General features: G+C 41.0%; 1 protein-coding gene across 1 annotated transcript in view; it reads right to left on the bottom strand.

The window, feature by feature from the left end:
* Positions 1–22,556, bottom strand: part of NR5A1 (nuclear receptor subfamily 5 group A member 1) — a 365,438-nt gene that overhangs the window by 89,971 nt on the left and 252,911 nt on the right. Inside the window, exon 5 of the mRNA XM_040324867.1 lies at positions 18,003–18,122. Coding sequence (XP_040180801.1) covers positions 18,003–18,122 — 120 coding nt within the window. The remainder of the gene's footprint in view (positions 1–18,002; positions 18,123–22,556) is intronic.

Here is a 22,556-nt window from a genome sequence, read left to right on the forward strand (position 1 = left end):
GAGTTATTCGATTTTTTCTCTTCCTCCCTCACTTACTGTTCATGTTTTTATCCAAGTACTTCAAAAGGATATATACATAGATCTTGTTTCTTATCCGTTACTAGTATTTTTATACTGTTGTTTTAAATAACACATTGATTATATCTATGATTTTATATGATAGCTCTAAGGAATGGAGACTGTTCACAACCCCTGAAAAGCATTGGCTTTTCCTTGACAATTATAAATTAATTATAATTCTGGACTTTTATATACGGGAAGAAGCACTTCTATCCTTTATCCTATATTTATGTTTTCTTAAGGATCATCCACAGAAGTCCACAGAGCACCAAGAGCCACCATTTGACTCCAATATAAAACCTATGGCATTTTAAATATACTCATTAGTGGTCCTCCACACCACCTTAACACCACCTTAACAATTCTTGAAAAAAAAAAGCTCAAAAGAGGTGTTTAACTGTAAGAGGTATTAAAAACAAACCTGTAATATATCGGAGCCTGGCTGAACATGGCTGTGTTGATGTTGATGGGGACATGGTTCGCTTGCCCCCCTCCTTTCCTGACCTGCTGGGCTGCGAGTATGAATTTTGGGGGGACCCCATGCAGGTTTTTTTTTTACATTGGGCTTCCCCTCAAAATCTCCTGTTTGGAATTTACTTCACTATGGGAGCACTCGGTTTGTTCTTTCCCTCTGGTTAATCACCACATCCTATTGCGAGCCTCCATTTTTCTGGAGTCCAGTATCGCCACCAGGAGTATTGAGAAGATAAAAGTTTTAAAGTCGTCCTCTGCTAAGCAAGTTTGTCTGCAGCGTTTTATGCCCAAGTTTTATATGTCTTCTATTCCAATTTGTTAGTGATTTGTACACTTATAGATTTGAGCAGCACTCTCATTTATTACATACTTTCCTGGTTTTGATTCCCTTTTATTCACTTGGCCAGCGCAGAAGATCCTTTATCTTTAATTACTACACTTCTAATGTCATTCCACCCACAAACTGCTCCACCAGATTATCTCCAGGGAAAGGAAGTCTTGAATCTCAGACAGCCCTTTGATTAAAAAGGCTATGCACACCTGCACCATCAAGCTGCTGGTCCCCAGTCAACACGGCTAGAGGCTGCATCCCTTCCAAGACTCTTCTAAGCCTCCAGACTCGAGAACCCAATCCGGGAGATACCAATCCTGGAGAAAACTGTAAAACAGGCTTTTATTCTGGAGCTCCTAAATTTGCACCATTGAGGACTCACTCCCTGTATGACATATACCCTTTCTGACACCATGACAAGACATATCATTGATAAAGCTTGTTTTTTGTTGTTGTTTTATTTTTTCGCAAAAAGGTAGACTTAGCTTTTAAAGCACATTTAGCACTTACATTCTTTGGAGATAGTTGCTTATGGCTGGAATGCTTCTGCGCACGTCTTTTCTTGACAACATGTCACAGCATTATATAATATCAAAAGGTAAATATAAGCCAACTAGCATATTAAATGTGTTATCATTACACATGTTGAGATATAACAAAGATGTCTGCTTTGTGCTTTTGATTGGATTATTGACAATTAGTGCTGACCTAATTGCAAAGCACCTGCTAAGAAAAGCCTGCATTTAATATGACAGACAACTTTGATACATTCAGTTTCTAAATGTTTACAGAAAAAAGAATGCTCAGAAGAGACATTGAAAGAACAAACCTAAAATGTACAAATAAAAAAAGGTGGCTGATGACAGCAAATCTAGGAATGCTTACCATTGTGGAGGCAGCATTATGTTCGGTATGTACATTGCCTTGCACATATATTCAAACCCTTGACTTTCTTATTTTTTTGTCAGTGTTGAATAACAGCTTCTACTTGTAATCAGCAATATTTTCTATTCAAAGAAAATAAAAGCAAAACTTATTTTTATATTAAGTGATTATGTTATGCTGAAAAATTAAAAGCAATACATATATATATATATATATATATATATATATATATATATATATATATTTTTTTTTTTTGCTTAAAACTGATACCTGGTACTGCTCCACCCCTCCAACTAACCTTTAAGCCCACCAACCTCAACTAATTACTGTATATAAAAAAAACTCCTTTTACGTAAATCTGTGGTCATTTGACACGCAGAGTATTCTATTTTTCTCACTGCAGAGTGGAAGGGTCCTTTTTCAGTTGGCTATGTCACTGCCTGGGTGACATAGACACTTCCCATAGGCTGTTCAATGTTAGGGACCTCTGAGGGCCTAAAAGACTGCAGCAAGGTGATGATGTCACAAGGAGCACTGGATTACTGGTCTCCCCTCTCGATAAGAAGCGCTACAAAGGTTCACTTGATAATGGACTGTTACATACCTGGTAGAGGCCTAGGTGACAAGCGGGTTTCCCTTACACCTCATGTCCCATTTTACTATGGTGATGATGACTATGGTGATGATGACAGGGCATAACAAGGCACATACTGACATGGGCAGGGGCGGACTGACAGCTCATGGGGCCCCCGGGCAAAAGGAGATCATGGGGCCCCCTGTGTCTCTGCCCATGTGTCCCCGCCACGTTCAAGCTGCATCCACACAAATCCTACCTACATATTGCACTGCTCATATTGCATGCGTTCAAAGAATTTCTGGATGCTATGTTCCAAATAAATGTTTATTATAAGAATTAAAGAAAAATAAAATGTACATTAAAGTGCAACAATGGTACATTTTCGAAATTAATGTTTTCATAAATTAGCACAATATTCCCGCATAGCTTTCCAATCGGCTCTTCATTCGTTAGATTGATAGCAGCGCAGCCATTGGCTCCCACTGCTGTCAATCAAATTAATGTCGTTGCACGCCAGGGGGTGGGGCTGAGTCATGCACTTATCGGGTATGGCCGCCAAGTGTATCAAACAGGAGTGCGCCCGCAAGGTAACCCACTCGGGAGACAGCTTCCAAGAGGGGGTTAGCTCTTGCGGGGAGGAACCGTGAGAGCCTCCGTGGGACCCCAGAAGATGACGATCGGGGGCCACTTTGTGCAAAACAAACTGCACAGTGGAGGTAAGTATAACATGTTTGTTATTAAAAAAAAAATGAACCCATACAACCCCTTTAACTATGATATATGGCCCTAGAATTGCTCTCACTCTGATGTTCTGGTGGATACTATACATGTATCCATTAATGTTTACATACATATGCTCATCCTACATAACCCTTTTTATATAGAGTGTGAGAAGGGATTATGGGTGTGTTTTACATTTTTTTTTAAATAATTGTATTTACTTTAAATCATTTTCACTGACCACCAATGTAAGGAACATTCTTCCCACTGATCACCAATGTAAGGAACATTCTTCCCACTGATAACCAATGTAAGGAACATTCTTCCCACTGATCACCAATGTAAGGGACATTCTTCTCACTGATCACCAATGTAAGGGACATTCTTCCCACTGATCACCAATGTAAGGGACATTCTTCTCACTGATCACCAATGTAAGGGACATTCTTCTCACTGATCACCAATGTAAGGAACATTCTTCCCACTGATCACCAATGTAAGGGACATTCTTCCCACTGATCACCAATGTAAGGAACATTCTTCCCTCTGATCACCAATGTAAGGAACATTCTTCCCACTGATCACCAATGTAAGGGACATTCTTCCCACTGATCACCAATGTAAGGAACATTCTTCTCACTGATCACCAATGTAAGGGACATTCTTCCCACTGATCACCAATGTAAGGGACATTCTTCTCACTGATCACCAATGTAAGGGACATTCTTCCCACTGATCTCCAATGTAAGGGACATTCTTCTCACTGATCACCAATGTAAGGGACATTCTTCCCACTGATCACCAATGTAAGGGACATTCTTCTCACTGATCACCAATGTAAGGAACATTCTTCCCTCTGATCACCAATGTAAGGGACATTCTTCCCACTGATCACCAATGTAAGGAACATTCTTCTCACTGATCACCAATGTAAGGGACATTCTTCCCACTGATCACCAATGTAAGGGACATTCTTCTCACTGATCACCAATGTAAGGGACATTCTTCCCACTGATCACCAATGTAAGGAACATTCTTCTCACTGATCACCAATGTAAGGAACATTCTTCTCACTGATCACCAATGTAAGGGACATTCTTCTCACTGATCACCAATGTAAGGGACATTCTTCCCACTGATCACCAATGTAAGGAGCATTCTTCCCACTGATCACCAATGTAAGGGACATTCTTCCCACTGATCACCAATGTAAGGAACATTCTTCTCACTGATCACCAATGTAAGGAACATTCTTCTCACTGATCACCAATGTAAGGAATATATATAGGGAATAACACTCACTTAGGCTGGATTCACACATATGGCATGTTTAGTGCTTTTTGTATTTTGCAGATTTGCACTACAGAACGTGTTCCATAGGAAACCATGTTAAATGGACTGTTGTGCAAAATGCAAAAAGCACAAAAAATGCCATAGATGTGAATCAGGACTTAGTCCAGGTTCACACGGACAGCGGGAATGAAATTATGTGAGACAGTTCAGCTAAACTCGCACGATTTCATACCCGCATGTCAGTGTGAATTTGGCGGGTGATTTCAGAGACGTCTGTGCGGGTTGCTGCACAGATGTCTATGGAAATTGCACCAAGAAGTCGCCAAAAGTTACACAGAAACTACTTTTGGGAATCGGTGCGGCACCACAAATGGGGCATCGCACCGATTCGGGTAGTGCCATTGCCATGCGATTTGACATGTCAAATCGCATGGTATATTTCTTCAATGTAAATCAGGTCTAAGTGCTATTCCCTATATATAACACTGATATCTATACACTGAGTGGCATTCAGTGTACCAGATATCAGTGTGCAGGGGCAGACTGACCATTCGGTCAGTTGGGCACTGCCTGAGGGCCCCGTGGTGGGAGGGCCCGGGCTGGCTCAGTCCGCCCCTGGAGGTGCCCGCAGCAGTGGCAGCTTATCATACACAATAAAAAAAAAAAGAGTCTGTACCCCCGAGAAAGCAGTGTCTTGAACCATTAAATCCTGCTAGCTAGGATGATGTGGCCGTTGTATGAGAGGCTCGGGAGGGATGAGCTGGCCGGGATGGATGGCTCATCATGTGCACTAGTGAATAGCACCTGACCTGCTACCTGGTAAATAAGCACAGACACAGCACAGGGAAAGAAGGTAAAGTAACAATCAGCATGGCTCTTATAACACAGATGAGACACAGACAGTGCTTTCATTATGACACTGACCTGCTTCTGCACAGGCAGGTCCGTGTGGATGCCATGCCTGTGTCTGTGCAATTCACTCTGCCTCCGAGTCCAGCAGCTCCTTCACAGACAGTCCTCCGCGGCAGTGACTTACGGCCCCGCCCCCCTCAGCTGAATTCCACAGGGGGGATAGGTGGCCGGAGCGCCTGTCACTGTAAATCCCCGCACGGCTCACCGCTCTGATGAGCCATCCATCTCACACCTCACGAGCCTCTCATACAACAGCGCAGCCACATCAACCTAGCTAGAGGGATCCAAGGCACTGCTTTCTCTGGGTTTTTTTTTATTGTGTAGAAGCTGACGCTGCTGCGGGCACCTCCATGGGCAGACTGAGCCAGCCCGGGCCCTCCCACCACGGGGCCCTCGGGCAGTGCCCGAATGACCGAATGGTCAGTCCGCCCCTGGACATGGGTGCATGTAGAAGAAGTCAGCGCACAAGCTGTCAGGTGCCAGTTCTAGAGGCACATTTAGGCAGGCAGGTAGGAGGTAGCAACAACTAGCTAGCAGAAATGTAGAATCAAGAAGCAGAAGTAGAGTCTGGGCCAAGCCAAGTTTGGTATCAGGTGAGGAGAGAAGGTACTGAATCAGCACACAGAAAACAAGGTCAAGTCGAAAGATGGAATATTAAGATCAAGTAGTCAGGATAAATCTGTGTCAGAACACAGATGCGAGCAAAGGGTCTAATCACAGGTCACAGAAGCTGATGACCTCTCAGCAGTTATCTTAAAGCGGGGTTCCAACCACAATTAGCATTTTTTAAATGTATGTCCTTTCATCATGCGTTTTATATAATATAAATCCGGTCACTTACTATTTTACAATCTGCCGCCGCTCCGCATAGTTATTCAAAAATGAATGTCCACACCGTTGTCATTTTGTTGTGGGCATTGTGAAGCCCACAAGCACTTACTTCCTGGAAGTCTTGGATGGGGAGTGATAATTGGGTAGCCCACTGCATCCTGGGAAATGATGACACACATTTCCCAGGAGCATTAGAGGGAGATGATGTGAGGATCCTAAGTGATTTTAAAGGCAGATTTTGTGGGACTGCATAGCAACAGGCATTTCCAGATGAGTAAAAATAATTTTTGTTTTATTTTTTTTATTTTTTAGGCCTAATGAGCACAATAATGAAAAAAAAAATTGGGAAGGAAACTCCACTTTAAGTTCTGCCATGTTTTAAATTGGCCACTGGGCACCAAAGTCAGTTCCAATGTGCAAGCTAATGAGCACTGGTTGGTGGACCATTCCATGGCACAGGTCTTTAAGCACATAGGGCTAGATTCAAAGAGGAGATCCGCCGGCATATCTCCAGATACGCCGTCGTATCTCTGAGTCCAGCCGGTCGTATCTATGCGCCTGATTCATAGAATCAGTTACGCATAGATTTCCCTAAGATAGGACTGGCGTAAGTGTTTTACACCGTCATATCTTAGGCTGCATATTTACGCTGGCCGCTAGGTGGCGCTTCCCTATAGTTAAGCAAGGAGTATGCAAATGAGCTAGATACGCCGATTCAGAAACATACGTCCGGTTGGCGCATTTTTTTTACGTTGTTTACATTAGGCTTTTTTCGGCGTATAGTTACCCCTGCTATATGAGGCGTATCCTATGTTAAGTATGACCGTCGTTCCCGCGTCGAGTTTTGAAAATTTTACGTTGTTTGTGTAAGTCTTTTGCGAATAGGGATGTACGTAATTTACGCTCACGTCGAAAGCAATGACGTTTTGCGGCGTATTTTCGAGCATGCGCACTGGGATTTTTTCACGAACGGCGCATGCGCCGTTCGGAAAAAACTTCAAATGCCTGGGGTCACAGTTATATACATAAAACACGCCCACATCATCCACATTTGAATTAAGCGGGCTTACGCCGACACAGATACATTACGCCACCGTAACTAAGTGCGCAAGTTCTTTCTGAATACAGAACTTGCGCCCTAAATTACGGCGGCGTAACTTATATGAGATACGTTACACCGGGCATAAAGATAGATGCTTCTATCTGAATCTAGCCCATACTCTTTTTCCCTGACATGGTTGAGTTGTAAAGTAAAGTGTATTTCAAAGTATGAATGATAGGAGTGGGGTGGAAGGGAGTGATGGATGAGGTGCTTTACATCATAACTTCTTTGCATTCATACATTACTTCACTTCAGCATCCTGGAGCTTCCCGATGGTCGTTTAACTGGGCTTTATAGCCCGGAGGTGAAGCAGTTTCCTCGTCATGGCCCTCACGGTGGTTACATGATCGGGAACCTATCCTGCTACCTCCTGATCAGAAGACATGACCAGAGCACTGCCAGAGACAGCTCAGTCAGTGTGCTGGAAGCAGGCAGTGTGCAAGCTCAGAGGAAAACAAACTCACACTGTCATGGACTAATACATTTGTTAAGACCAACTTTTATTGCCGCTGCATACTGTATACATGTTACTGCAATGGGAAAAGATAAATGGTACCATCCCTACATACATTTACCCGACCAACACAACCTGTTTGTAAAGTAAAGAACCTGTGTTTTAACATAACTTCAGCATTTTTTATTATGATTGTAGCACTACATTAAAAAAAAAACATAATTTTTTAGAACCCAAAACACGGTTGTGTGTACTCGGCATTACAATTTAAAAATATCTATAGAAATCCCTTTTCTCGCCTACATTTAAAAAAGTAAAAACAAACACAGGTGTGTGGGCTTCAGAGCATTTTTCAGGTTCTGAAAAATGGTAAAAAAAAAATTGAACATGCTTTATTTTTTCACAACGTTTTTAACATTGTCGTTTTTCGGGTTGTAAAAAATGGTCGTGTGTGGGCTTTAACGACGTGAAAAATCCGCACATGCTCAGAAGCAATTTATGAGCCGTGAGCGCTCGTTCTGGTAAAACTACCGTTCATAAAGGAGTAAGCACATTCATCACGCTGTAACAGACAGAAAAGCGCAAATCGTCTTTTACTAACACGAAATCAGCTAAAGCAGTCCAAAGGGTGGTGTCATACAAATGGAACTTCCCCTTAATAGTGCTGTCGTACGTGTTGTACGTCATCACGCTTTGCTAGATCGTGTGTAGTCAAGACCGTTTTAATAATCAAGTTGAAAAAAAACGTTGTTTTTTCTAGAGCCTGAAAATTTTGGTTTTTTCAACACGAAAAATTATCGTGTGTACGCGGCATTAGTTTCCTTTTCACAAAAGTGAACTAACACCCTACACCCTCCCCATCCCTGGTGCCTGCTGCACTTACCTCCCTGGGTGATGAACTGTCACTGCCTATGCAGCACATCAAACAGTTTGGGGATTTAAAAGCACCACTCTGATCCATCCTGGAAGCCCTAAGGAAAGACAGGAAAAAAGATCTTGGATTTTGAAATCCACTGGCTGTGTGGGCAGCTAATCAAACACAGAGTTAAGTGCAGCAAATGCCAGGGGGAGGGATGGGGAGAATGTATGGTGTTAGTTCACCTTTTCATTTTCTTTTTACACTTTAAGAAAATTTAACCTGTCAATGAGTGAAGTTGAGAATTTTCAATTTGCGGAAATTTGGCTGATAGAAAAATCTGTAATTTCACAGTAAAATCAATTTTGCCAAAATCACGCTGCATATCCTTGGTCATAAACCTAAAACCTCCCATTTTGCTGAGCTCTAATTGCTAGTAAAAAGGATTATTTGGAAGCTTTTAATCCACAAAATATGAACAGTGAATGTCTATGTGACTATAGGAAATCATTTCCATCGTTTTTTCTATTATTTTAAGGGGGGATCTGCTTTCGATTCATTCATGTAGCTAGTGAAACTATTTGCACTTGAACCTGTTTTTAGTAAAATTGTAATTCTTACTTATACAAACATTTATACTACATTTCCTGTTCAACTTTGTTAAATGTTGTTTAAAAAGTTATTTTCTGTGGCAGAGGTATAAAAGGTCAAAGTTGGGGCACCTGACCTCATGGGCCCAAAAGCATAGTTATCTCTCAGCATCCCTAGACTATTTTCCCACCCTGTGCTTGTCAGAAAATGTGCATGCTTTCCTGATGAGCACACAGAAATATGTTGCCCTTTAAGCAGACACTCATTGGTGCTATTAATTCCTAATAGTATCCTCATTTGCGAACACAATTTTTTTTTCTCTCAGAATTGCATGCACAATTTCATGTGTGCCAAAACATATGGTGCCATGTGTTCTGCTGCAGCTCAATTTTGCAGAATTATCAGAGACTTTTTTTTGCCTGTATTCCATGCAAAGGACAGCTTATTGAAATGAATAGCCATGACCAAGCTGGAATGTGCTGAAAACGCACAGAAATGCACGCTCCGTCGCACCTGCATGGTGAGGACAAAGCATTATAGTTGCATCTTAGCTTTCTGGTTATGATTTAGATGCCATCAGTCAAACAGGATACATGTTTCAAAGAGCCAATGTGAAGTGTGAGAAATGTGTAAAAATAAAAATCCATTATGGGAACAACTGCTAATTATGACCTGCTTAACTTATATATTTTCAATATCCTCTTTTCACATTACCGTTGTCTGTAAAAAATGCTGTTAGCTACTCATTACTTTCATCAGCTTGTTCACACAGCTCCTTCTGTAAATACACATGGGGGATGAGTATTCTCTTGAGAAACAGGCTGCTCCTGATCGCACTGTCCCCCTATTGAGTGCTGCTGAAAGACCTGACAAAGCCCTCTCTGTCTGTGTTTGTGGATACTTTGTATTTCCCTGCTCCCTCATTGTTTGCAGCTTTTGTTCAAAAACAATCCTGTAGCCCAGCAAAAAACTACACTAAACAAGAGGCATCTGCTTTGGCCCAGCCAGCATATAACCAGCATGATGACTTTCCTGAAACAAGAACGTAGACTAATAAGTTATCTTATAATGTCCCATGTCAAAGTATCGCTTGCTCATTTTGTTAGGCAAATTAATATTGTAAATAAAGGTGTGATATAATGAACTATCTTTAAAAGAGCACAAATAAAAATAATAATAAACTTCACACAGTGGTTCTAATGACTTAAAAAGGAATTAATAATACATCTGTAAAAGGGGGAATATTGTGCGGTCCAGGGGACCTTATAGTTATATTATTGCATTGCTTACTTTAAAAATCTTAGTGTTCAATCATTTTTATTGTATTAAAAATTGTCTTCTTATTATTCTTTGCATTTGACCCATTCAACAAATATCTACCCCCACCCCAACACACATTTTTTTCTTTCCTACTTACCTCCCGGTGAGTTCTGTACATTTCAGATACCCACCCAGCAGATCCAGCATTGTCCAGCTGAGATTCTCTTCTCCTCTCTCAGTGCTTACTCCTTCTGCTTCCATGTTTTGGTGCGACGTCATCAAGAGGCTGCCAGCTATTCCAGGTTCAATCAGTGCGCCTATCGATGATGCCCCTCTAGACCTGTCCCCTCTATCTTTATTGAGGCTTTGACTCCTGGGATATGGGACATGCATACCCTAGGTATGCTTTAAAGTGGAACAAGTATCTCCTAATCAATAAAACCAATTTTTTAATCCTTATGCTGTTAGCCTTAGTAAATTGATAATGATACCTTCCTATCAATTTACTAAGGCTAACAGCATAAGGATTATAAAAAAAAAAAAAAAAATCTTAATTTGTGTCCTGGTTTCTGGCTTTGTTTGAATTGATGTCATACATCCAATGAACTTGTATTGGCTTTTTTATTTTACTTAATCTAGAGGAGGGGAGGTGTGGTTTTCTCAGATAAGCACACCCTCCTGTATGCCTGAGCCAAGGGCAGATACATTCCTGGAAGTAAATGCTACATGAATCATACGTTGTTAATTAAGATGGGGGAGGCCTTCAAAGTGATTTCTCAACAAAATAAAACATGGAGAATATAAAAAAAAATAATTAGCATTAAGCAATAAGTAGCATTTTCAGTTTGTGGTGAACAGATACAGAGTAGTTCCACTTTAACAATTGGTGAGATAAGATATTGGAGATTTTAGAAAAGCACTGGAGTTATTTTTCAATACGAGTATAAAATGGTCACACCTTATTTACTATGGCAAGAGAACATTTACTTAGATCCTTCAGTTGAAGTGGTTAAACCGGAGTTCAGCTGCAGTCATGACCTTGGTACCAGGCTTCTGGATCACTACCTTCCCAGGCTCTTCCATCCCACTAGGGAGCCCAGGACTGAAGCTGGAGGTTCCGCTGGCTTACCATAGAGACGACCAAGGGCTGTAATTTCACTGATCACCTCTATGGTCTAACAAACCGGAAGCGACAAACTACTTATTGCTTGGTCTAATGTAAACAGGCAATTACCAGCCTGTGAAAGCATCTGATTAAATCAGTCAAGGTTTGATCAGATGCTTTTAAGGGCAGAGGCGAGATATAGGGTCGAATCGCAGAGGACCTGGCATGGCCCATGATGTTGTTCATCCCTTCTGATAGCAATAAAGTTGATTTTAAAAAAAAGGAAAAGAAAACAAAAGAGACAGTGTAAAAAAATAAATAATGAAATGAAATAAAAAATGTAATAAAAAAAATGAAAGTGCCCCCCGCGCACCCATATGTGAACAGTGATTGCACCACACATGTGAGGTACCATCGCCAACACCATATTAAGAGCAATAATTCTAACTGGCTTTTAAAGTGTCGCCTATGGAGAACTTTAAGTACCTTAATTTGTTACCATTCCACGGGCGGATGCAATTTTAAAGCAAGACTTGTTAGGTATCTAGTTACTCAGCGTAACATTATCCTCTATATTTTACTGAACAATTGGGTATAATATTGTGTTTTTATGCATTAAAAATTTATTAGTGTATTTTTTCCCCAAAATTTGCATTTGAAAATCTACCACATAAAAAAAGTGCAAAACCCAAGATTTTATTCTCCAGGGCCTCTGCTATAGGTTTGTTATGGGGGTTCTAAGTAATTTTCTAGCAAAAAATAAGCAGACTTTTACATTTACGTGAGAAGTGCCAAAATAGGTTTGAGAAGCAAGTGGTTAGTTAGTTAATGACAGCATACTTGTACAGTATGGCACATTCATCTAAGTGTTATCCAGTCTCCAGCCTGACAGATCAGTGCTGTCCCTCATCACTCCATCCATTACTGTGCCATGCTTTTTGGCCATTATGCCAGTAGAGATTATGTCATTCCTATACATGTGTACAGAAGTAACATCATCTCAGCATGCAGCTCCATCATTGGCTTCTTACAGAATACAGAAATGGACCGGGATTATAAACTGCTCTGCACATGTGCTGTAGGCAGTGTGCACCATTAACAAATGCTAGAACAAAGGAGAAAAGTTGTTTTATTGAAGAGATAACACAGAATGCGGTTTCCACGTCTCCAGGGGCCCAGCACAGTCCACTGCTTATTGCTCCCATCAATAGTACTCTGAAATACTATATTATACTATTTTGTATAAGCAGGAGATGTAATGATAAAAATAAGACTGGAATAATGTATAACGGCAATACAGAATCAAATGTAGAATTAAAAGCTATATAACAATCGTACACAGCTTTTACTACTACTAATCTGCATAATATAATGGACACAGAAATATGCAAGAATTCAGACTGTAATATTGGTATCTCGCAGGAAGCATGCTTTATCACAATGAAGCTCCAGGATGCAGGTTTCATAAATATTCCATTAACAGAATACAAAAAGAGCTAACTGTAGCAAGACATTTCCTTGAAAAGGGGCACTCTGTAACACCACTAAGACATGTTTATAGACTGTATACCAAAATGTAAGAGAGAAGGTAATCATGATACATGTTCAAACAAACAGAAATAGATCATTAAACTGAATGCTGTTCAAGGTTTGCATACATGTTGATTATTATTTTTATAATTTTTTGTTGATTTTCCATTGATTTGCTTTTAGAACAAATGCTTGTTTTCATCCTCCATATATGATAAGACCAGCTACATTGCATAGTTACATTGTTGGCAAAGCTGAATAAAGACAGCAATCCATCCAGTTCAACCTGTAGTGTGTGGGTATATATGTCAATAGTAAATCGCATATCCTTGTATGTTGTAATCATACAGATGCTCATCTAATAGTTTTTTTTAAACTATTGATACTCCCTGCTGATACCACTGCTTGTAGCAGAGAATTCCACATCATTACCGCTCTGACATTAAAGAACTTTCTACGCAGTTTATGGTTAAACCACTTCTCTTCCAATTTCAATGAACGGGCACATGTCTTTGTAAACTCCCTCCCACTGAAAAGTTTTTTCCCTATGCTAGGGTCACCAAAATGTTATTTGAATATCTCCTATCAAGCATCTTTCTCCATAGAGATTACGTTTAATGCTTGAAGTCTTACAAAGACATGTTTCCCCATAACTGAGGTCCTCCAGTTTCTGTATTAGCTTTTAATAAATATAAAGTGATCTTGCGCTAAAAAAAAATACACTAAAACAAATCTAAAACCAATATCAAAAACCACGTAGGTATAAAATAGGTGCAACAAATGTAAACATATACCGGTCACTTCCGGTTTGCGGTAGCCTGCGGTAGGGAGGAAGCAAGGCTACCGCAAACCGGAAGTGACCGGAGGATACGTAAGACAGCACTGAGAGCGCCGCGATTTTCTATCTTTGCTCGTTTTTAATTCACAGATGTAAGAGTTCACTTGTATAAGCGCTAATAATGTTACTCAATAACATACTACACTATTGGAGGCTTCTCTCTCCTTTTCCTTTTCCTCCTCGTTTTGGTGCTCCTGATTCGAGCATTCTGTTATAGGCCAGCAGAAATCTATGAGACCTGCGGGAGAGGTGGAAGTCATTAGCCAATACAGCCATAGTTGGAGAGCATGCAGAGGAATGATGGGAGATCTATGAATGCCTTATTTTTTATTATAGAGGTGAGAGTTCTGGGAGAGTAATTGTGGATTCTCTACTTGATTCAACACCCCGATTGTGAAGGGACACTGAGCGGGATTCCCCCCTCCCCTTTTCCTTTCCTTGGGAACATTGGGCCAGATTCACGTACAATTGCGCTGGGGACACGTAACCCATTTAAGTTACACCGCCGTAAGTTTTCAGGTTTAGGGCTCGATCCACAAAGCACTTACCTGGAAACTTGCGGCGGTGTATCGTAAATGCGTCCGGCGCAAGGCGGGCCAAATAGAATGGGGCGAGTACCATTTAAAAAAAATTGATCTCCCTCAATTAACGCAGGACCCACTCGAACATCTCAACGCACCCATCACCGAATTAGAGGTAAAAGGAATCATTAACTCTCTTCCACTCAATAAATCACCAGGCCCCGACGGGTACACTGGGGAATATTACAGGGCATTCAGGGACATTCTTTGTCCGCACCTGGTGGGGGTGTTCGGTTCTGCTGCTGTGTCTTCCTCATTCCCCCAAGAGATGCTCAAGGCAACAATTATAGCTCTCCCGAAACCAGGGAAGTCCCCAGACGTCCCACAGAACTTTAGGCCGATATCACTTTTAAATAATGATGTTAAGATATATGCCAAGCTTTTAGCCACCAGATTGATGACCGTACTGCCAGAGATTGTGGATATTGATCAGACAGGGTTCACTAGGGGCAGACAGACAGCGGATGCCACCAGACGCTTAGTCAACCTGATACATATCGCTAGACGTAGGGGAACGCCTTCTCTGCTCCTATCTTTGGACGCAGAGAAGGCATTAGACAGGATCCACTGGGGATTTCTGGCCGAGGTCCTACGGAAGTTTGGCTTTGGGGGCTGGATGTTAGGGTTAAAAATAGAACAAGGGACCTCACGCCCCGTGTTAGTATGTCATCGCAGCACACGACAAAAGTGAGCCAGGCAGCTGCTGCTTAATTGGACAAGTATGCACATACACAGACTCTGGCTTCTGGATAGACCCCCCAAAAAACAACCAGCAGAACCAGCAGACCAACATGCACTCTAAACTGCAGGTTGGGGCCACAGCTTCAAGGAAAAGCCAAGGACCCAGGCAGGTAACCCCAACGGTGGCTGTGAATGAGCCTGGAGGGAACCCTATGGAAGACAATTCAAGGTCTTCAAAACTGCCAAAAACATCAAAAACATCAACTGAAGTGGCTGCCCGGGAGGAAGGAGAACCATCCTTGAAAGAGGTCCTGCATGCAATTAATGTGGTAAAATCTTCATTAAATTAAATGTCTTACCAACTTAAGTCTATTCAGGAGGAAATGTCTTTTGTTAGGCATGATCTGCAAAAAGTGTGTGAAAGGACAACTGCTTTAGAGGAGAGGGTATGCTTAATAGAGGACGATCTGAACCCCCTTAAACGGGAAATAAGAGCCATGAGAGAACAAATGGGGAACTATGAAATAAGAATAGACGAAATGGAAAATAGGATGCGCAGGAAGAACGTTAGGATTGTGGGACTCGCAGAGCAATGTGAGGGTCCAGACCCTACTGTACTGCTGTATTCTTGGAAAAGTGGTTTAAAGATTTAGTCGGGGAGAATTCTTTTTCACCTCTTTTTACAATGGAAAGAGCTCATAGACCTCCTCAACCGGGAGCCCCCCAAGATCTCTTCTGGTGAAAATGCTCCACTATAAGGACAAAATAACTATATTAAATAAATCTTATCCTCTATAATGGTAATGGAGTCTCTATATACCCAGACTTTTCAGGTTGCATAGCAACCCACAAGGGGAGACTATAGAATAGCTGGACTGTTTTAAACCTGGAACTTTATTCACAATATGGTTGGTTATAGGCTGCACTATAGCACATTGTAAAATATTTAGGGAGGGGGGAGCGGGGTGGTGGAACTTAGGTGGGGGAGGGAAAAAAACATATTACCCTCTTTAAAAACGGGGTATGGCGAAGAGTTCTCTCTATTTGTGTTTTTTTGTTGTTGTTTTTTTTTAGTTGTTGGATCAGTGGGGTTTTGACGGAGGGAGGGTTAGGGGGGATACATAATGTAATGTACATAAGGATAATAATGACAATAACACTAAAAAAGATATATAAAAGTAAATATTTTTACATACTGTATATTTAACAGCAGATTTAACAAAATTCTATTCCAAAAATTATGTTCTCTTACCTAATAAAATAAAGAAAGATGTGGAAGGTTGGGATTACAGCAGGTTTTTGCAACTTTTGTGTGGAGGAAAGCGAAACCTAGATTAACATATCAAATCCTTATGAAGAATAAATCAGAGGGTATATTAGGATTACAAACATGAAAAATTATTATAGAGAGCGCTGACTAGAATACTTAGTTTGAAATATAATGCAAATCAAAAAATATTGGTCAGACTTGAGGAGAGTATGGCAGGTTGTAAGGGACCAATGCCCCAAGGACATATCAATGCCTGTCGAATAATACCTCACTCCTCACTATGCAAACCATGAATTTATGGGATATTATAAACAAACATAGAACAGTATCTTCACCTTCATCTCCTCGTATACCCTTGGGGGGCTTTTTATGGTTCCCTCCAGGTAAATCTCTCACATTTTTCAAGACATGGGCAGTGGATGGGGATACTAGCTGTCTTAAATTGATGTGTGCAGGAAAATTACTCCCCAGAGGAACTCTGAGAAGTTTATGGACAATTCCCCAAGATGCTTGGCGATATCAACAACGTTAAAATATTTTACTGCCTCGCATCTGAAGGGACTTAGAAGGGCAGAAACCTTATGGCTCACGCTCCCAGCTTATAGGGGACTACTGTCCATCGCTTATAACTTTTTGAACCATTATGGACCAAATACAAGGCTTTGTTTTTTTAGGGAATGGGAGGTGGGATTAGGGTATAGTTTCCCTGAGGTAAAAGGATGCGCAATCTTGACCCACCCCTCTTTTGTCTGTGCAAAGACACAAGAGAGGAATTATAAAGTCTTAAAAATGTGGTACAGAGTCCTAAAGTGGGTGGCTCTGATGTACCCATGTGTTTCAGACAGGTGCTGGAGGGGATGTGGTCAGCAGGGTTTGTACATCCATGTGGTGGGAATGTTCTAAGCCTAAACCATTCTATATAAAAATCAGGAGACTGATTTTAAATATTACTTCAGTACAAATAGAAGACGACCCAGTGCAATATCTACTGCAGGCTGTGCCCACCCCGATTAAGACATATAGGAAGAGTATAGTGCCTCTTTTTTAAATGCTGCTAATCCGTGTTTCTTGGCAAAAAACTCGAGTACCCTCTATTTAGGACTGGATTAAACAGATACATTTTGTTATGTAAGTGGGCTGAAGTCTGCTGTCTGCTGACGTCACAAGCCGGTCCAGGCAAAATCACGACACGGGATCCGCCCACATGACTAGACCAGCACCCTGCTCAGCCTATAAGCGAGCTGCTGAGAGCCTGAGCCAGCCGATCCCACCCCTCTTCAGCCAAGCACTTCAGTGAGCGAGGAGGGGGCAGAGCAGAAATCGGTGACTGACGGTCACCAGCTCTCTGCTCAGGGAGCTGTGAGAACTGAGCGATCTGCGGTGTAAGATCGCTCGGTTCTCAGTGTTAGAGCTGATGGAGGACAGATGCTGCATCCACCTAGGTAAGTAATATATTTTTTTTTTCCATTTTTTGACCTGCACTAGAAACGAGAATGTCATGTGAAATCACCATATGCTTGCTATAAACAGACACTCTTCATTTGTTTCATCCAGTATTTATAAATTCACTCATGTTGCGTAATGCAATAGTGCTTCAACAGCTTTTCATTATTTAGCAAGCAGTAAATAATAACATGTATTTCTTATTTACCTCCTGTCCAGTTACTAGCAGAACACTGTTTTCTTTGCTATGCTGCATTTGTCGGTAGATGTGATCAAACACCAGAAGCTCACTCCAGCAATTCTGCAGTAAAATCATCTGGTCACTCACCTAAGAAAAAGGGACATATATAAATTGTACAATATAACATAATTTATATAATATATATATATATATATATATATACACACACATATATATATATATATATATATATATATATATATACACATATACACATACATATTAACAGGGGTGCTTACAATATTCAACTTTTATTCATATGGTTTAAACCTTTTTTTTTGTTTTGTTTTTTAAGTAAAGAAAACTGTTGCTAGAACATCTGAAACTATTCTGTACACAGAATGACACATGATTTTACTGCAATAGTAATAGCATTGCAAACCTGTCAAAGTGGAACTAATATCTCTAATATACTAGCGTCCACCTTCCAGCGATGTGGTATTTATGTCCCTCATCAGCCATCTTCTTATCAGGGGCTGGGTTTTTGGCCTCTTGATTGGCCGAAGAGAGATGACGCAATCCCATGTACATGTGCACAGGAGTCGGTCATTCTGATACAGCCTGAGTGTGCTGGCAATGCATGCTGAGCTGCACATGCACAACTCAATGTATTGTACTCAATTTATTAGTACAGTACATTTAGTAGAAAACTGAGCAGGCAGGTGTGCATTTTTGAAGAAGAGACATAGCATGCCTATTTTGCAATAAAGAGCTGTTTGCTCACAGTTTTCTAAAACTTAGGTTCAGTTCCTCTATAAAGAATGGATCTTTTGGCAGGATCAACACATAATGGACTATGTTAAGGGGTGCTGTGTTATTGCTACTGTCAGTCTGTATGATATACTGTATGTCATTTTTTTTATTTTGTCCGTAGTTCTACTTTTTCTATTTTAGCTTGCAAACACTAGTCTGAGGAGTGTCAGATACTATTAACATTTATTAATAATCACTAAACATCCAGATTTTCATAAACAATCCAAGTGGATGTAAATCTCTGAAATGAAGAAGTTAACCGTATATCCCTCTATAGTGTAAACTAGCCTCAATCCAAAGTGCTAAGTGTGGTTTCTGACTTTTTTCTTTTCCCTCTACTATCTGCATTAGTCACTTCTGACAGGTTACCCCAAAACCACAAAATCTTGGTTGATGGCCCATCACCCTCCACACACATAAGGTGATTGACAGATTGTGCAGAGGAGGTTGTGTTCTTTCCCGTTACTCAGGTCTGTTTTTTCCCTCCACCCAGCTCCTTGCTCTATGCTATCCATTGTGTGATATCAGATCCCCACCTCCTGCCTGCTGGATCTGAGAAATAGCCATTGATGTGTATGTTTTAGGAGATCACAGGGAAGAGATGGCTACACATAAACAGGTACAACTTATGTAGGAGTATTTGTTTTATCTCTGTATCACCTGAGGCCAGTCACACCTTAGTTGGTACACTATATTACAAAAAGTATTGGGACACCTGTCTTTACACGCACATGAACTTTAATGGCGTCCCAGTCTTGGTCTGTAGGGTTCAATATTGTCCCACCCTTTGCAGCTATAACAGCTTCAACTCTTCTGGGAAGACTGTTCACAAGGTTTGGGAGTTTGTCTATGGAAATGTTTAACCATTCTTTTTAGAAGTGCATTTGTGAGGTCAGGTACTGATGTGGCTGAGAAGGCCTGGCTCACAGTCTCTGCTCTAATTAATCCCAAAGGTGTTCTATCAGGTTGAAGTCAGGACTCTGTGTAGGCCGGTCAAGTTCCTCCACCCCAAACTCACTGATCCATGTCTTTATGGACCTCGCTTTGTGCAGTGGTCCAAATTATTTGGTGGAGGGGACGTTATGGTGTGGGTTTGCTTTTCAGGGGTTGGGCTTGGCCCCTTAGTTTCAGTGAAGGAAACCCTTATGCCGCGAACACACGATCAGAAATTCTGGCAAAAAAAGTCCGATGTGAGCTTTTGGTCAGAAATTCCGACCGTGTGTGGGCTCCAATGGAATTTTTCTGTCGGAATTTCCACCAAGAAAAATTTGAGAGCTGATCTTAAATTTTTAGATGGGAAAAGTTCTTGTCGGAAATTCCGATCGTCTATATGCAATTCCGACGGAGAAAAATCCTACTCTTGCTCGGAATCAAGTCAACGCATGCCCGGAAGCATTGAACTTAAATTTTCTCGGCCTCTAAATGTTAAACTTAAAATATGCCTCTTAATGTCCTAATGTGCATGGACACATAGGATAACATGGAGCTGCTTCTACAGGCAGAATACAAAACTCCTGTCTTTTAAGCCAGTGTGCATGGAGCCTAAAGGTGTCAGCATAACATCACATTTTGGACAATGTCATTACTTTTGGTAATATAGTGTATGCTTTACACATATGTTTTAAAGTCCAATTTTACTTTTACAGTTTGATGTTTATATAACTTTTTTTTTTCTTGGAAGGGCTCTTTTACACAGGTGCAATAGTGCATCTATAGCTTAACCTTGCATTTGCTTTTTGTGTGCATCAAGCCACAATCACCTCAAGTAATCACTAACTGTGTGAACAGCCACCAAAAATAGCTGTGGCTGCTGACAGCCTGTCATTGCAGTGTACGGGCTCGGCGGTCACATCTGACAGCTCACAGATGTCAAATCCAGCAGCAGGAATCAGTATATTCCTACCACTCGGTTTCATGCAGTGGCTACACACCCATGTCAAAGCAGCCTAAATGAGCCTTTTGGACATGTTGCACAGACATTCAGGTCAAGTCAGGCGACACTCCTCAAAATGACCTGTGATCTGTTTTTTTAGGCATGTTTACAGTGCACAAACGATACACTTGTGGATTTTTAATCAGTGGTGGCCTGTCCATCAGGGCTGCCCCCCTAACCATGCATCCGACACCCTGATCTACATGCAGGGCGTCGGACTCATGGATTCAAATCAGGGTTTTTTTCTTTTTGAAATAGGATTTAAAAAAGGGTGGGCTTGGGGCGGAGAAGCCCACCCAGTTGTGTGACAATAGCAAATTAATATTCACGATTGTAACACTGATTCTCCTCCCGGCCAATCAGGAAGTGCTCATGAGACCCGTATCCCGATTGGTTGCCAGGAGGAGGAGGGAACCGAGAAAGCAACTGACCGCAGCCCGGAGAGAAGCCGCCGCCACTCGCTGCCCCGAGCACTGCCTGCGAGATGGGATAAGTGCAGGGCCCCAACTAACTGACTGACTGGGGTGGGGGGTGCCACCCGTAAACCCCATGACCTGGCCGGGCGACCGATCAGGGGGGGAGTTGCTGCCATCCGTGACCCGGTGGTTTTAATAGGGGTAAATGGTGGTGGTTACAAAACTTCAATGCCTGCTGAAATGTATCAATTTACTAGGAGCATGTTTCTCAAGATCAAAAAGACTAGTGTAGTTTGGTTTGAAGTTTTAAGCACTATTACTGAAAGAAAATACTGTTTTTATGCAGCAAAATGTTACATAGTAGGTGAGGTTGAAAAAAGACAGATACAGATTGTGTCTGTATATTTGTTCTTGGTAAGTCAGGTTAACAGCAATAGTATTTCCATTATTATGTAATTTAATAAATACCAAACGCAGAAAGCTAATGACTGAATTCTCAGTGTCATCTGTGGCTCTCTTTGTCATAATAAACCATCTCTACAATCCAGAAATTTAACTATGTTTCCTTACAGCTGTATCTATGTTCCTATGAATTTTCTAAGTTGTTAACCTTGTGAGTTAAGAAGAGAAATAACAAACAAAATGACAATTTGACTGCACATAAAAGGGGGAACAATAAACATTGTCTCTATGTGAGTAGAATCCGTTCTTTGCCACAAGGTTTCCAATAAACTTATACTTTAGAAGACAGTACTAATCTATTTAGTATTAAGAATGGGGTATTTACATGTGACATTTGCCTAATTAAATGAATCTCAATGTTTTCATTGCATATGGAAAGTGTTGCATGTGTTGTTCTGAAACTCTAATGCCGCATACACACCATCACTTTATGTGATGAAAAAAAAACGACATTTTCTGTGAAGTAAAAAATGACGTTTTTGAAACTTCAATTTTCAAAGACGAAGTTGCCTACACACCATCGTTTTTTCACAATGTTCTAGCAAAGCGAGGTTACGTTCCACCATGTTTTTCCATTGAAGCTTGCTTCATAAGTAGCTTCTGGGCATGCGCGGATGAAAAAACGTAGTTTTAAACGACGTTTTTGCTACACACGGTCAATTTCTGTGAAGTAAAAAGTGCACTTTTGAAAAACGACACATAAAATTGAAGCATGCTTAAATTTTTTTTGGTCGTTTTTTACAAGACATAAAACGACGTTTTCCCCCACACACAGTCAATTAAAGTGACGTTTTTAAAAACGTCATTTTTTTTCATCACATAAAGTGATGGTGTGTACGCGGCATAAGGCCCTGTACACACGATCAGTCCAAACTGATGAAAACGGACTGAAGTCCAGTTTCATCAGTCCAAACCTACCGTGTGTATGCCCCATCGGACTTTGGTCCTTCAGACCAA

Source organism: Rana temporaria, chromosome 9 (genome assembly GCF_905171775.1).
Source record: "Rana temporaria chromosome 9, aRanTem1.1, whole genome shotgun sequence".
In the NCBI taxonomy this organism is placed as follows: domain Eukaryota; kingdom Metazoa; phylum Chordata; class Amphibia; order Anura; family Ranidae; genus Rana; species Rana temporaria.